This window comes from Penicillium chrysogenum (assembly GCF_028827035.1).
Source record: "Penicillium chrysogenum strain IBT 35668 chromosome Unknown utg000005l_segment0_segment0, whole genome shotgun sequence".
In the NCBI taxonomy this organism is placed as follows: domain Eukaryota; kingdom Fungi; phylum Ascomycota; class Eurotiomycetes; order Eurotiales; family Aspergillaceae; genus Penicillium; species Penicillium chrysogenum.
Window position 1 is genome coordinate 3744350 of NW_026622753.1, and position 17197 is coordinate 3761546.

The 17197-nt window shown below is 50.5% G+C and overlaps 3 protein-coding genes across 3 annotated transcripts; 1 reads left to right on the forward strand and 2 right to left on the reverse strand.

Annotated features, from left to right (window-relative positions):
- Positions 1-520: 520 nt before the first annotated feature.
- N7489_009808 (Mtc5p) lies at positions 521-4819 on the forward strand (the record flags this gene model as incomplete). Its single annotated transcript, XM_056715558.1, has 2 exons — positions 521-3721; positions 3791-4819. 2 exons carry the CDS (start codon positions 521-523, stop codon positions 4817-4819), a joined length of 4230 nt encoding a protein of 1409 aa, XP_056563180.1.
- A 632-nt stretch (positions 4820-5451) lies between these two features.
- N7489_009809 (peroxiredoxin family protein) lies at positions 5452-6194 on the reverse strand (the record flags this gene model as incomplete). The annotated part of the gene is made up of 4 exons (XM_056715559.1): positions 5452-5631; positions 5719-5882; positions 5971-6083; positions 6139-6194. 4 exons carry the CDS (start codon positions 6192-6194, stop codon positions 5452-5454), a joined length of 513 nt encoding a protein of 170 aa, XP_056563181.1.
- A 622-nt stretch (positions 6195-6816) lies between these two features.
- N7489_009810 (uncharacterized protein) lies at positions 6817-16851 on the reverse strand (the record flags this gene model as incomplete). The annotated part of the gene is made up of 13 exons (XM_056715560.1): positions 6817-7527; positions 7597-7967; positions 8026-9124; positions 9183-9666; positions 9716-10422; positions 10489-11198; positions 11271-13329; positions 13401-13835; positions 13940-14568; positions 14758-15354; positions 15410-15753; positions 15818-16126; positions 16217-16851. The coding sequence occupies 13 exons, from the start codon at positions 16849-16851 to the stop codon at positions 6817-6819; spliced, it is 9090 nt and encodes a 3029-aa protein (XP_056563182.1).
- Between the last annotated feature and the right edge of the window lie 346 nt (positions 16852-17197).

Consider the following 17197-nt stretch of genomic DNA (forward strand, 5'->3'; position numbering starts at 1 on the left):
AGTAGGCCTGGTTTAGTAATTTCAGATGACGAGACTGTTGCGAAAGGAGACTCAGAAACTCGCACGCTTTCAACGTTGCGTGCAACCACAAGATGTAATTGGAAAAGTCAACAGAGGAAAGTAAACCGCAAGTCAACTAAAAAAACAGATCCCGATCTCGACGTAACCGGCCGAGGGGCTCCTGCATGGCGGGGTTATTTCGCGTCCCGTATACGAGATCATGTGATGTCATAATCTTCACCCTGACAGCCACAGCACCAGCCACGCCCTTGTCCTTATCGTGTTATCGCAACCCAACTCTCCACATGTGCGGTCTTCGCGACAAGTGGAAGATATAAGTCATCTCCAACCATGAAAAAAGGATAGCAAATGCCATTGTGGAAAATGGGAACAAGTACATCACTCCCAAATACATATGGTCTTGCGTTATATGCATGTTTAGACCTCTGACTCCCCGGTTCATGCAAGATCGCGGCCCGACGAACACCGGAGATTAAACAGAGCGGCAACCGCAGTCACCATGTCTAGCTCCATGGAACCGAGGCCTCTCACCTCGGCTATGGAGAGTCCGACGTTTGAAGAAGACAGCTCCTTTCATGTAGAGCAACCGGTGGGTTCCATGTCAATATCCCCCTGTGGACGCGATGTCGTTTTAGCGTCCAAGGAGGGTCTACATGTCATCGACCTGGACTCGCCATATTCTCCGCCGCGATATCTCCCCCATCACACACCATGGGAGGTAGCTGATGTCCAGTGGTCGCCATTCGCTGCACGCGATCAGTGGGTTGTCAGTACATCCAATCAGAAAGCGTTGGTCTGGAACTTGGCCATGAAGACATGGCAGAACTCCATTGAAATTGTGCTTCACGCCCATTCTCGAGCAATTACGGATATAAATTTTTCGGCTTTCCATCCAGATGTCCTAGCGACCTGTTCGGTGGACAGCTTTGTTCACTGCTGGGATTTACGTGCTCCGTCGCGGCCAGCAGTCTCATTCTCGGATTGGTTTACTGGTGCCACCCAGGTGAAATGGAATCGACAAGACCCTCATGTCATTGCAAGCTCTCATGACCGGTTCCTTCGGATTTGGGACGACCGCATGGGCGCATACCCAATCAAATCGATTGAAGCACATAATACCAAGATATATGGAGTTGACTGGAATCGTGTTCGGCGCGGTGCTCTAGTTACTTGTTCCTTAGATAGGACCATCAAGTTCTGGGACTACACCACCGATTCAGATGTTCCAGAGAAGCAGATTCACACACCATTCCCCGTGTGGCGTGCACGCAATACACCGTTTGGATGGGGTATGCTCGCAATGCCGCAGAGAGGCAATAATGATCTTCACCTTTACAGCCGGCGAGCCGGAGAGGGTTCAAATCCAGAGGACGACTTGCCTTTGGTACATACTTTTCCTGGACATAAGGGACAAGTCAAAGAGTTCTTGTGGAGACCACGCGGAGGGGTAGCGGATGGAATTGACCATCGCGAATATCAACTTGTTACGTGGGGAGCAGACAGGGAGCTTCGTCTGCACAAAGTTGACCCTGAGATTCTGGCGCGTGTCGGGTACGAAAAGGGAAAGTCCTTTATTTCCACACGAACTGTGACACGGCTTGGTGCCGTATATCGGAGTTTCCGTGATGTGAATTCAGATTTGGATCTTGATGACGTCGACGTGGCTTCCTCTGTTGGGCATCAGAACCAAAATACTGCAACAGGTACTGGAATGAACGCCATCACCGTTCCTCACGCTCGGGGTTGGATTAAGGGAGGCCATGTTGATCGAGTTGGCATGCAACCGAGGTCAAATTTAAGAGCCGACACAAATCCAATTGCTTGGATGCGCGGTGTGAAGATCTCCGGCTGGGACATTGAGACATTAGGAGATGAGATCAGCCAGGTCGGTGAAAAGTTTACTAAGGTGGCATTTGATTCAGTTGATGTGCGACAAAGAAAGATTTCCATATCTCTCAACGGGCCCTGGGGTGCTGACGGGGCCTCCTTGTTCTTGAAAGTTGATATCAAGTTTCCAATGAGCTATCCCAAGACTGCTATCCCGACCTTTGCATTCCAAAAGACCGCAGCCGTCACAGATGAGTGGGCTGCGAAGACCACTGCTGAACTGCGCACAATTGCTGAAACCTATATGTCCCGAAATCGAGGGTGCCTGGAAGGTGCTGTGCGTTATCTTTTAGGTGAAAGCAGCCTGGAGGACAGCATCGCGTGGATATTGGGCGAAACTGGTGATACCCTCAAATCCCCTATCAATGGTGAACTGGAAGGTGAATCCAGCGACGAGGATGAAGTTGGCATGACTCAGAGCCAAGAGCTGGGGATGAGTTCTGAGCTACTTCGCCCTGTCAATGCCAACGTCATGGTGCCTGTGGCCAAAGCATGCGGGGCGCTTTGGGCAAATGACGGCCGCCTCATATGCTTCTTCCCACCGAAACAAAAGAAGGATAGATCAGCCGAGTTGTTTGAGAACATGGGCTTCAAAGAGATGACTCGCTGGTCTAGAGGCGATAAAGTTTTTGAAGGCTTCGGCCGGTTACATACCAACTCACCCGGTCCACGCGGAATGGGAACGATAACAAGCACAGATGACGGTGCTTCGGACGATTCAGACGACTCGTACTCAGACACATCGAGCTCTTCAGGCTCCTCTGACGTTCTTTCTGGGCTACCGACACGTTTCCCAGCACCCCAGACATGGCGCAGTGCCGGCAGCTATGGCATCCACCGGCCCCGATCAACAGACAATTCTCAGCGATCGACTGGAGGTGGAGCTACAGTGAAATCTGAGGCACCCCATAATATCGTATCTATTCATGACCTGAGCGATATGTTACCAGTCAAGCGGGAGTTGGCGAGTCAATATCGCATTTGTGGCAAAGGAACAGATGTATGTGCCCATAACGCGGCTGTTGCCCTTGACGCTGGCTGCTACGGATTGGCCCAAATCTGGGGTCTGATCAAGTTGATATTGCATGTCCGGAAAAACCCTGGCACTTTGCCTGAGTCAGGGCCTTTGCAAAGGCGTATACAGAGAAAAGGCAGCGGAATTGGCGGTCTGGGGAGAGATGGACTTTATAGAGACTTAACGGGCAGTATTATTCGTTGGGGCGACCACCCACTTGGCAGTCATTGGCTTATCCCAGCTCTCTTCGAACACTTTGAGCGCATTGGTGATTTGCAAATGGTGGCAATGCTCTCATGTGTACTGCTGGAAGCCAACCAAGAGGGTTATTTAGAGAGCCAGCAAGCCAAAAAGACACCGGGGAAGCCTGTTTTCCCATCGGATTTCTCCCCTGTCTCGTCAGCAATTCCTACCAAGCCACCAGTTGCGACGCCGGCTTCATCTGTTCCCAAAGAGGTCCAGGCTATGCCCGCGCCACAGCCATCAGCACGCTCGTCTAGCGAGATCTGGCGTCTCGATTCCACTCCCCCATATTCTACAGGCACTACGCCTCCATTCATGTCTCGCCCGCGAGGCATTGCTGCTGATCGAAAGACTCCGAGCCAAAATGTCTCCATGGCTGCGTCGCCTGACCAGCAATTCCAGACACGAAGTGGATCTGGGTTTGGATCGGTGTTGGCATCCTCCCTATCTCGTTCATTTACATTCGGACCGTCATCTGCGTCACCACCGACAAGTAGGTTGGACAAGAAAAAGCCGACTCCTCAAAACAGCCCAGGTGTAGCAACAGGACAAGTGGTGAGTAGCTCTAATCTTAGTTCCAGATGGCCACAAAGTCTGAACTGTCTGACCTCCATTGCTCTCTAGTCGCAAGCTCAATCCGACACTGAAAGCGATCACGCACCCGAACCTACACCACCGGCAAGATTTAAGGTCACATACAAGAATCAAAGTGCATTCGAAGGCGATGGACCAGCGCAAGAGTCTCTTCTTGACAAAGATGAGGAGTTTTTGTATAGGTCATACCGCGTTGCTTATGCCAATCTATTGTCGATTTGGGACCTCCCCGTTCAACAAAGCGAGGTGATAAAGATTGGAGCTGTGGCTGATCGAGTGGACGACCTGACCTCGAGCCATTACTGGAACAGTAACAGCTCCAAAGAGAGCGCGTTGAAAGACCCACACCCGGAGTCAGACTCCCCAGCTCTTGACTTCCAGCGTCATTGCGCCAGCTGCGGCCACGCGTTGCAGCTCTCCATCTTCAATAAAGAACCCCTAGCCCCGAATACCCCCTCCAAGCGGCACCAGCACAAACCATCAGGCCGCCGATGCGCTAACTGCAAGCCCCGACAGCCACTGCCAACCAAACTACCTTGCGTCATCTGCGGCGAGGTGGTCAGCGGTATGCTGATCCCCTGTCTGAGCTGTGGACATGTGAGTTGTTTCGACTGCCATCGGCTCTGGTTCCTTCGACCGGCCGACAAATTTGGCAGCACACTCGACCACGCAGACCAGAACAAGTTCCTTCCAACCTGTCCAACAGGATGCGGCTGCCAATGCTCTGAGCACATTGCCGTTGATGTCCCCATGCCTTTGTTGGAACCACCATCCCCTGGTTCCAAGTACGCACCCATCACGCAGCACAGCCTTGTACGGGCGAAACACTCTCAACGTCGACAATCTGAGCCTGTTGTCTTGACTCCCACCCGAAAAGAGGAACCCGGCCCCAAGGACGTTGGCCAAATTGATCATGATCTGGATGTGTGGCAGGATTCGTCGCCGTTTGCATCTCTTGCGCGTGGTCTCGGCGGTGGGCTGAGTCGTGGCTTGCGGACGAAAGAAGATCGGAAGAAGAATAAGTCTGTCACCCTGGCATCGAATTTGAGGAATTCTTGATTTTCCGACGTTGGCGTTGAATGGTGTTTATTATTTTGCGGATATCCATTGCTTACTGGGAAGGAGTTTGCACTATTCCAAGGTTAACAACTTGATCGGACAATCTGATCCAAGAAATTCAACGGTTGACACTATCCATATACATTCATCCTCTACGTAGTACAATCTTTAGTATAGAGAGGTTGATAATCCCCACTTCCGATACGAGGCCTATACTATGAAGTTTGGATGCTTGGCAATTGACGGATGATCTAGATCTCCGAGGCCTTGAGCACGGACGACGGTGGCACTGGCCTTCAGCACTAGTGCAATATCAAAGCAACGCACCAATCAAAATAGCCAGGTATAGTTCCTAGATTGTACCCTGTTTCTACCTTCAAGAACACTGCCGTCTACTTAGATGAAGAGAACAAAGAATAGAAAGAATGAACTCGTGGCTTCATTAAATGTATTTCACTCTTCAGGCAACAGAACAAGCAACAGGGCGATCTAAAAATTCGGAAAAACCGCAGAAAGCAGGGAGAAACAGTATTGGATATTCGCAAGACACAAATGTCGCAGTCTGAGTCCCCAATCACCCATGAAACAATGCGCCAGCCCATTTACCCAAATCTATTTTCAGAGGAGTGAATTTACAGCTGCTTGAGGACAGCGTCGGCGCTGGAGAGCTCAAGAGTGTTCTTGGCGGCCTCCTTGGCGGCGTAGGTGACCTTGCCGTGGTCGATGATGATCACGTAGCGGTAGGTGCGACCCTCCTCGTCAGCCCAGCCGATGCTCTTGGAGAACTTGGCGTCGGGGTCGGAGAGGAAGAGCTAAAGAAAAAAAGACACGAGTCAGTCAATTGAGTCCACGATTTGTCTTGGGGGGATTGGTAGAAATTGGAGTGATGGATCACATACAATGTCATCTCCGGTAACACCGTTGGCCTTGCCCCAGGCGCTCATGACGTAGGCATCGTTGTAGGCGAGGACGGCGACCTGGTCGACACCCTTGGCGCGCAGCTCAGGAAGCTTCTGGATGTACTCGGGAACGTGGTTGGCGGAGCAGACGGGAGTGAAAGCACCTATAGAGCGGAGTGGCGGTCAGCGTGAGAACCTTGCAGACGGCAGAGAGGGGGGGATTTGAAAAATTTCGAAAGAGCGGTCACATACCAGGAAGAGCGAAGAGGATGACCTTCTTGTCAGCCCACTCCTTGGAGGCGTAGTAGTTGATGGGGATACCGCAAGAGGTGATCTCGCCAGCCTCCTCAGTCCAGGGGATGTAACTGTTATGGTCTGTTAGTTGAAGGGACGCGAATTGGCGGTAACTCAATAACTCACGAGAACACCACGTCCTGGGGGAAGGCGTCGCCAGAGTTGAAACCCTTAGTAGACATTTTGAGTATTGAATTGAGTATTTGGAAGAGAGAAAGATGGGAAGTTTAAGGTGGATACGAGAAGAAGATGGAGGAGGGGGAAGAGAAGAAGTATTTAATACCACGGCTGACACATATCGGCCCATCGGGATTTATGACGAAGTGGAGACTCGCCCTGAATTTACTTTACCAGTGAAAGTGAGGTGATCCGAAGAAGAAAGATACCGAACCACATGGATTATCAAGAAAGACCGCCGAGACTGAGCGTCTTATCTGATTTATATTATTCATGGCGAATCGGAGAGGAGCTGAGTCATCCCGGATCACAGGTCGGCTATTACGGTAATTCGGATTTAGTACTCCGTATTCCTGTTCTGAGTTGTTCTCAGGGGTTCTTGGAGAGGCAAATTTTCGTTATTGGCCAAAGATGAGGGACCGAGGTGGGGGATGATGTTATAAAATGCCAGGTCCCTAAGGCAGAAGGTGGGATGACAAGGTATCAAGGTCATGTGACTATTGTGCCTGTATGCCTGTATGCCTTAGGCCATATATCCATTAACTACAATTCTATGTCGTGTACGGAATATACTTGTAAGAAATTGAACATTCCAGGATGATTCTCAGACACATCATACCCCCCCATTTAAGTGAATTCTGCATACACCGCCATTTCAAACTCGCTGGTCAACTCCTCGAATCTGGCATCAGCCTGTGATATAACCTGTGTAAATGTTGCGGCCGCTACACCCTTGGCCCGGTCAATCCACCAGAAAAGATTTGGCCGACCGGCCCATTGCAGCGTACCTGCAGAGCGTTTCCCAGGAATGGCATCCATATACAGCGGGCCGCCTAGTGCCATCTCAATGCGACCCGCATCCATGTCAACCGTAGAGCGTAAGGACGCGCGCAGCGGGCCCGTCAGCAGCTCCTGAAGGTCAGTCGACCCAATGGTCTGCGGTTCGAATATCTCATCGATACTGGCTTTGGAGAGGATGGATCCACCGTCCGCGAGCACCATGCTGAGGAATTTTGTCCAGTCGCACGGTGTTGACCACAGACCGTGGCCACCGCAGTCATGCTGAGCTGGGATGTGCGAGAGCCAGGCGCCGCGCTCTAGACCCTGGTCATCTGCACGCTCGTACATCGCGACGAGGCGGTCCATCATGCCTGGGTGCAGCTCAGGATGGAAGGTCGTCGAGGCCATGTCTAGTGGCTCCCAGATGTTGGATCGCATGAATTCCTCGAGTGTAGTATTGTTGATTCGCGCGATAGCCTCACCTGCCCAGTCGGTGCCAGAGCCGTACATCCAGCCCTCTCCGGGCTCAAAGAGGAGTGGGTATGTCTTCATGACTTCCTGTGAGGTGTGTTAGATGCACATCGATAATTGTGGCGTACGTGAGAGGATAGGAGGAAAAAGACGCACAAAGTCGTTGTCAAAGACGCTGTTAGTCTTGCCATTCTGTTTCGCCCATCTCGCCAGCGGAGGACTTGAATGGTAGCCACACCCGCTTTGATGGCTCATCAGCAATCGAAGTGTAATCGTCTTAGTTCGGGGCTTTATCAAACATTGGCCCTCTGAATCGACACCATCCAGGACCGGGAGAGCACACAGATCTGGAAGGATTGGAGTTACATCATCATCTAGGGAGATCTGGCCGCGTTCAACACAGATCATGATTGCGATTGTGGTCATGAGTTTGGTGAGGGAAGCCATTCCGTATACCGCATCAAAGCCAACTTTTGTATTGGAATCTTGTGACAGTGTGCCCTCGGACAATGTATAGAGTTGTTCGCCTATAATCGTGAGTAATGAGTATATTCCGCATTTGAGATGGAAACCGCATATACGCACCTTTTTTGTTGACAACTGAGCATACATAAGAATGCATGACCGGCTTTGGATCGGCAATTGCTCTTCTTACTGACTGAGAGAACTTTTCCATCTGAGACCCAGCTAAACTGCTATCCACGCCGTTGGAACCATTTACATTAGTGGAGCCGTTCACGCCATTAGACTCAAGAGATCCGTTTGAAGTTTCGTGAGTCATGCCATCTACGTTAGCCGTTGGTACTGCAGTATCTGCCGCAGCGGCCTTCGTCTTAAGGGTATTGAAGATAGTCGCTGCCAGACTCTTTGGCGTGCACGAGGGAGCTAGCAGTTGCAAAAATGACATACCCACACCAAACTTTTGGCTCAGCCAATGGATCAGCTCGCTGCCGGACATGCTATCGAGACCAAAGTGCGAGAACGGCCGGCTGATATCGATGTCCTCAATGGGGATGAACATGAGCTTGGCCAGCCGCTGTGCAACAGCATCTGCCAACACGATAACCGCCTTATCGCGGTCGTCTGGGATGTCAGATATCAGCAGGTCATCGCCACTGGCATCGGCTATCACGCCGCCGCTGCTGCCGGCAGCTTTGCGTGACTCGAGGGTCGTGACCAGCAGCGCTGAGCGGCGATCTTGCTCTATGCGTGTGACCTGCACCAGGCTGAGGTCGTGTTTGGAGTACTCGACTCCAGTGAGAATATGACCCTGCGTGAGACTGTCGAAGTGTTTCGACTCATGCTGCGGGTGCGTGAAGCGGTTAAAGTGCCGGATAAACTCCGACTCTTCGGCTTCAATCAGTCCCGACCGCAACAGGTTTTCGGCGTACTCGGGCTTGCGGTTCAGCGTGCCCACGCCTTTGATCGGCCCTAGTGAGATTGTCGCTGCTGGTAGGCCATTGTGGATGCGCTGCCGTGCTAGGTTGTCCAGCACCGCGTTGGATGCTGCGTAGTTGGACTGCGAGATGTGGCCAACGTATGTGACTGTTGAACTCGTCATGAAGAAGAAATCAAGACTCGCATTGACATTAATGGTGGCATTGTGGAGATTTAGGGCGCCGTTCACCTTCGGACGAACGGCAGTGTTGAATTGTTCCAGAGTCATGGAGTCAAAGAAAGCATCCTTGATGTCGATGATGTTAGACTCGAAGATCCAAAACCCCATGTGAAATCTAACTCACCTGTAGCACCATGGCTGCATGTACGACTCCTTTCAGTGGGCCCATTGACATGGCTTGAGCCACAGCTCGCTCAACATCTTCCATCCTGGAGACGTCACCTTGGATAGTCACTATATTGACGCCATTTCCCCGTGCTCGCTTACAGAAGGAAGCGATTTCTGCCTTGCTCTCGCTCGATCTACCTAGGAAGACAAGGTTCTTGGCTCCATGCTCAATCAGGGCGTCTGCCATGCTGTGGCCCAGCCCACCATGACACCCTGCGAGCACATAGCTGTTGCTGCTGCTGATGCCTCGAGGTCGGCGAGCACCCTTGAGTTTTACCTTGTTCGACGTTGGGCCGTATGTTAGCACAACCTTACCAATGTGCTGCCCCTGACCAAAGTATCGAAGGGCCTTCTCCATTTCGGTGATGTGGAATGTGTTATCCAGTCTAATTGGGTGGATTTTGCCTTCTCGGAGGAGCTCTATCACATCTGTCAAAAGCCTGTTTTCACATATTAGTGACCTCGATGCGTAATAACTGGGATAATGACTGGGATTCTTGCCGTTCAGCAATCCTCGGTTTCTCTTCCAGGACAAAGTTGAGGTCAAAGGAAAAGAAGCTGATGCTCCGATCAAAAGCATGCAATCCCATATTGCCCTTGTCCAGGACGTTTCCACGCCCAACATCAATAAGCCTTCCACATGGCGCTAGGCATTTTAAGCTCTCGTGGAATCCGGGACCAGATATTGTTGAAAGGACAACGTCAACACCGCGACCTCGTGTTTGCTTGAATAGTTCATCCTTGAACTCCAGAGTCCGGGACCAGAAGATATGATCGGCCGGGATTCCGCACTCAGAGATGAGATAGTCCTTCTTTGGCTGTGTTCCCACTGTGGCGTAGATTTCAGCTCCCACGTACCTGGCATATTGGATGGCCGCGAGCCCCAAACCACCGGTGGCGGCCTGAATCAGCACTGTTTCGTTGGCTTCTAGATGCGCTAGATAGTCTAGCGCATATATTGCAGTTCCATGCGCGATTCCAACGGTGGCCATCTCCACGAGGTCAGCATTGTCGTCGAGCTTCAGGCACTTCTGTACCGGGCTGCGAAGGAACGTGTCATAGTAGCCGCGCTCCAGGCAGATGACCTTGTCCCCAGGCTGGAGGTGAGTGACGTTCTCTCCAACCCTAGAAATAATTCCAGTGCTCTCGTTGCTTGACTTGACACTTTCAAAGTTGCCCATTGCAATGACATAGTCCTACCATGGTCATGATATTAGCCGCCTTTGACCTTGCATAGTACGGTAGGGACACCGTCAACGAACCTTCATATTCAATCCCACGGCCTTCACCTCAATCTCAACCTCATCGACCCCAAGTACAATGTCACATGTTGGTTTCTCTCGGAAATACACAGTATCCAAAAGACCCGGGGTCTCGAGTGCCAGCTGGACATTACCGAAAGCCGGGAAATCTTGCTCGTCTCTCCCTGTTCCCGTGTCTAGAGTGAACTCCTCGTTCAGTTCCATATCGGGAACGACACGACTGATATAAATAACGCCATCCTTGAGAATGAAGTCTGTCTCACACGTCGCTCTGTTTGCGGCTGTGACAACTGTCGTCCAGACATCTGTAATAGGTTTAGCGAGGTCAAATGACTGAACGGCGCTTGTATAGTCGATATCAAAAGTTGCAAATTTGAGATTTCGGACCGAGTTTTCGTTCATAAGGACGGTGTTGATTCCATGGGCCATTGCTAGTACCGGGTTTTTGCCAACTGTCAAGTCGCCTCCAGTAACCCACAGGATACTTGACGCTGACGAGACGAGTTTCTTTAACCCTTCAAACTGCTCCGGCCGCATGCCCACAAGCACGGAGTTCTGTATCTCTTCAAGCACGATGTATGTGACTTGGCCTTCATCGACCAGCTCGATTGAAGGCATGGATTCGAGGGACCAGTGTGCGATGGAACCCTGGGGGAGGCTCCAGCGTACCGTAATCTCATCCTCGATGTCTCGCGCCAGCTCGTATTGTGCTGTTGAATGGACCTGGAAGGATTACGTTAGGACTAGAAGTAAAAGAGACGAAAATAGGGATAGGAGAATACCCACAATAGCAACACAGCTAATACCTTCCCCATTGCTGCTCAAGGGTTCTTTGATGCTGCTGGCAACCATGACACTCTCCAGGGCCAATGGCTCAGGAAAGTCTGTTAAAACCATATCTAAACCTGTGAAGCCGGATATTTTGAGCTGCTGCTCCCATGATTGCAGAGTACGGAAGGGCCCCAGCACCCGGTCCGCATCTTTATCGTCGAGACATTCCCAGAAACTGGGCAGCGTACCGAAGGCAAACTGTACGGGGGTAAGACTGCCTGTTTGTGTTATTTCCAGCATCACAAGCTTGCCGCCTGGCTTGAGTAGGCGACTGCAGTTCTGAAGTAGTTTATCCGTGTTTCCTGGAGCATGCATCACATTAGAAGCGAGGATAAGGTCGTACTCGCCAAGTTCAAAGCCCTGCTCAGCGGCATCTACCGACAAGTCGAATGTTTTGTAATTCATAGGAGGATACGCGCTGAACAATTCCTCGGCCTTCTCGAAAAACGCCGGTGAAATATCGGTGAAGGTGTAGTCATGATAGCGTTTGGCATGATGGCCAGGCATATCACGATCGTAGACGTTGAGCACATCTAGCGCAATGCTAGTGCAGCTGCCTGTACCGGCGCCAACTTCCAACACGCGCATCGTGGGATTCTTGTGGGCCAGTATATCCACCACCGACGATAGGTTTTTGCGTGCCGCATCGTGGATTGACCCGTCCGCATACACTCGTGCCAGTATCTCTGCTTTTACAGCCAAGTCGATGCCGGCCACCCTGCCAGTGAGTATGTCAACCATGTTTTCATAAATTATGGCGTTGAACTCAAGCTGGGGGAAGTCCTCCGGTAACTCCGAGAGAAGCTGCGCGATACGCTGTTCTCGTTGCTGGAAATTCAGACTCGTAGCGTTTCTCTCACACAGACGCATGCGTCCCGCTGTCGCTTCGTCCTTCACGTGGCACATCCAGTTGTAAAACCCGTGAACCCACTTTAAGGATGGATCCGTGGGAAGGCCGTCCTGATAGAACATGTCCAGGGCACCACAGATGTACAGGACTGTCACCGTCTCCAGTCGCGTACGAATATTGTAGACCTCATACAGATACGCTGCTCCAGCTGGCGAATGGAAATCACTGTGATACAGGCTGTGTGCCCCATCCGTGTCCAGGAAATCTATGTCTGGCTTCCACTGTAAGCGGTAATACGGCTCACGTGTGGCTTCCTTGTTCATTTTTTCCTGGCTTCCCTGGTTCTCAAATTGTCGCCATTTGACATTGCGCGCTGAGATAATCTCATAGCCGCTATCTGTAGTCAGAGTTGAGTGGGAGCCGCCGCTGCGGGCACCCTCAGTCCACGCAACACTGTCGATGGTGCCCGTCTGGTCCCTCGCCCATAAAGATGGGCTAATTATCATCTCATCAATAAAGACGGGGATCTGGGTGGCTGCCTCTTGGTCTGCCCGGCTGGTGTATACGGAGGCTACGCGCCCTTGGAGTACGGCATCGATAGTCAAAGGGTGGATCGCATATCGAGACTCATATAGCGTAGTTTTCTCGGCTGTCTTGAGTATAGGCGCTTTTGCACGAGCACGGGAAGCATGGGGCAGAACTTCAATCTCGTCGATAACGCGGAACAGAGGGCCAAAATCGAAGCCGCGGTACTTGAGTCGCTCATACCAGGTATCTTTGCCAAACTTCTGCTCAAAGATGGGTTCTTCGGTCTCATTGTTGAAGGGGATCTTGTTTGTCCTCTTTCCATGAGTCATTTCGAATGCAACAATACCTTGCGCGTGCTCAATCCATCGTTCATCCGCCACTGAGCAGATTTTGAACTCAAATCTGTTGGACGTTACGGAGGCATCAGTAGGACGTAGGTTAATCATGATATCGGCAGTGCCACTGGCTGGAAGAACAAGCGCTGCTTTTATCGTCACAGTGTGAAGATGAAACCTTGCATCCTGGAAGTCAAATGGTGGACCACCAAGCATGGTATCTTCAGCAAACTGGGCTGCTGCTTCAACAGCCATGGCCAGATATGCTGCGCCAGGTACGATGATGGCACTTCCAATCTAAAATCAAGTCGTATAGATCAGCATGTTTTCGAAATTCCAGGTGGAATAAAATTGGATAGTATTCTTACCACATGGTCTTTGATCCAGGGTACATCATCCAGGCGAAGGTAATTTCTCCAGATAGGCTCCATGCGGTTTCCTCCTGGTAGCCGACTACCAATCAAATCGTGTCGTGGATGAGTGGCGAATTTATAGTCCTGAGTAGAGCGATTGACCATCAATGGCTGCGGAGTCTCGTGGTTCCATGGGTACTTGGGAAGATCAAGGATGATCCTGGAGGGACGATAGGTGGTATGGCCATTGACTTGAAGTAAATCGAGTGGGTAGCCCTTTATAAAGAGGCTAGTTGCAAGTCGCAACATGTCATCTTCGGCATCATGTCCACGCTCCAGGGTCTGGTCATATGTCACCTTGGGAGCAATTCCCAGGCTCACATTCCATATATTTTCAACTTCAGCCGAAGCAATAATCTGGCGAATAGGACCTTTGAGCGCACTATGAGGCTATAGAGGATATTCAAGCATTAGCCAGAGATCGAAAGTGAAACGCCATGGAGACGAAGAAGCCGAAAAAACAAAAAGAAAAGAAAAGAAAGGTATTCACATACCCCTATTTCAATGAGGCAGTCAACGTGGCGTTCCTCTGGGCCAAATTGAAGACTGAGAAGGTGCTTCATAGCGGAATCAAAAAGAACAGGACTCTCCAAATTCTTCTGCCAGTAGTTTCCATTAATGTCACCTGGCTGAAGCTGCTCCAGAGTCACCGATGACACCATCACGGGTCTCTGTCCCTTGTCGTCTCCATTTCTAAGTGCCAGGGCACCATTGCTAGAGCGAGCTGTAGCCTCGAGAATAGCTTCACTGTAGCCTGATCCAACCTCTTTCATGATTGGAGAATGGTAAGCCTTCCCACCAGTAGGCAATCTCTTGCACAAGATTGAACGTTGTTTCAAAATTCCATGAATAACATCCATAGGCTCGGACTTGCCACTCAAAGTGACACTCTCAGGCGAGTTGATGCAGGCGATAACGGCGTCATCTGGCGATATATCAATCTCAGCGAGGATCTTCTCGGCCTCGCTCACACTAAGTGCTACGGCTATCATGGTTCCTGGGGCTTGAGTGAGCGTCGCATGCACGCCTCTCAGATAGGCAGCAATTATAGCATCTTCTGCAGTAATTAGTTTTGCTGCGTAGGCTGCGGCAAGTTCACCGGATGAATGGCCGATGGTAGCTTCTGGTTTGACCCCCCCATTCGCGTAGCAGATTGACGATGGAAATCTGAATGGCGGTGCAGATAGGCTGGGAGAAGGAAACTTCACCAATCTTGCTAGTCTCTGGAGGCTCTAGCAGAATCTCTATGAATTGGCATAGGAGTATCAGTATACCATAATCCTCAGAGAAGAGCGTTCACAGGTAAGCGTACCTTCAAGGGTCCATGTTGGTCGCTGTTCCAGGTGCGAAAGTGCGAGATTGAGATTCTTGAACGTTTTTCGCACTGATGGGTAACAGTCCAGCAACTGACGGCCCATCTCTGCCCATTGAGCACCTTGTCCCGTAAAGACAAAGGCTATAATTGGGACGCTGTTGTTCGTACGACCAGTTACTGGGTCTCCGGTTGTCAATCTTTTTTCGTCGCTGATTTCCACTGGGATCATGGCACGGTGAGAGAATCGCGTCCGTCGAGCAATCAGGGTATACAGAAGTTCATGGAGGTCGTGAGTCTGACTACCCAACACTGAAGTCACAATTTCCAACGACCTTTGCATAGAGTACTCATCATGCCCCATAACTGGCAGCAGGAACTTCTTCTGAAGGATCGTGCTATAAGGGTTGGCTTCCGGAGCCATGTTGTATGGGTTAGAGAGACCAATGCTCTTGAAATACTCATCAACACCGTCGATCACAACATGTCCGTTGGCACCGCCATATCCGGAGGAGTTGACTGACGAACGTTTTGCCTTGCCTTCTGGCCAGGGAATGTTCTTGGTGACCACGGCCAGAGCGCCTCCTTTGAGATCCACTATAATGTCAGACATGTCAGCTAGGGTTTATACGGTCGCGTGTATGATACTCACAAGCCGGGTTTAGCTTTTTAACTCCGATAGTGCCAGGGATAATTCCATTTTCCATTGCCAACACTACCTTCATGATACTCGTGATTGCTGAGCATGCTTCGCCATGGCCTACCTGTGGCTTCGTCGACCCAATGTATAATGGCTCGTGCCACTCACGATGGCTTCTAAACACATTACCAATGGCGACTGTCTCAATCGGGTCTCCTGCAGGAGTTCCTGTCCCGTGGCATTCCACGTAACCAACTGAATTATAGTCAAGAGGCCCTGAATGCTCGTATGCCTTTCGGATAGACAGCTCTTGAGCAAGAGCACTGGGGAGAGTGATTCCGTTATTTTTGCCGTTGCTGTATGCATTTGTGTCTCAGCATACGCCCAAAGGCCAATAATGGCAGGATATGAGTAGCTTACGCAGTTAATGAAGATCCCCGAATAACTCCACGGATAGGATCACCGTCCCGAATTGCATCCGACACACGTTTCAGGTACAGAACGTTGATAGCTTCTCCGCGGGAATAGCCATCTGCGGATGCATCAAATGCATGACACTGCGCCGTCGGGGAAAGAGCGCCAATTTGACCAATAGCAAAATGATACTCAAGCGTGAGTATGAGGTTGACACCACCGACAAAAGCTGCGGGGATTTCACCGTTGCGGAGCGCTTGAACTGCAAAGTGTAGTGCATATAGCGTCGAAGAACACGCTGTGTCCATAGTAACACTTTGTAAAAAGGGTCAGCTTTAAAACTTTGTGTATATTGTAGTTTCTTCCTCATATCGGAAGTGCAGGGTGAAACAGGAGAAGTCAAACCTTGGTCCATGGAGGTTATACATGTAGCTCACACGGTTGCTCACTGTCGTCCTGCCCATTCCCAGAACGGCCATACCCTCGATCCTCTCAGGCTCTTTGAATGCAAGTGTCTCATAGTCACTGGCAAAGTTTCCCACATAAACACCAGTCATGGTGCTGGAAACATCTTCGAGCGTTATGCCTCCGGATTCAAGACATTCAAAGCAGCACTCGAGCAATTGACGCTGCTGAGGGTCCAGGCACAGAATATCCGGGGCAGTCATGCCAAAAAACCCACCATCAAAATCCTCCAGTTTATTGGAGATGCAATAACCCTCCGTGTACCGCATATTCCCCGGACGTCCCTTCTGGGGATTGTAGAAGGCATCGGCGTTGAAACGGTTACCTGGGAAAGGGCCGCGGGCGAGTTTCTGGCTTATCAAAAGATCCCAGAAAGATTGGGGGTCTTGAACATCCCCGGGAAGTCGACATGCTGGTGGAAAGAAAGGTGTTAGTTGGAGTTGGACATAAGCCGTGGAAAGTGAGACGGGGGCGCTAGAAGAGCAGAAGAGCAAAGGGAACAACAAAAGAGGGACACAAGAGAACGACTTGCCCATTCCAACAATGGCAATACCCTCATCTTGAAAGTCACTCATATTATTGGGTCAAAAGCACCACCAACGTTAGAATGTCAAAGCTAGTACAGGGAGGAATCCACTAAGGGCATATGAATCCAAGTCAGGGTGTCGAAGTCCGTCAGATCAAGCTGGAAACGATAAAACTGCTTCAATTTATATATACAGCGTATATACCCAGGAGTAGATGCAATTTTCACTGAATTTACTAAATGCTTTTTTTCTTAATTCCCAACAGTGGTCTCCGGTGCCTCCTACCTCGCAGGAGACAACTGCATATTCTAGCTAATATAATATGTGTATTATTATCCTCGTATTATAGTTTCGATAGCTGCTTAGTGCAATATTTGCATGTGCGCCGGAGTAT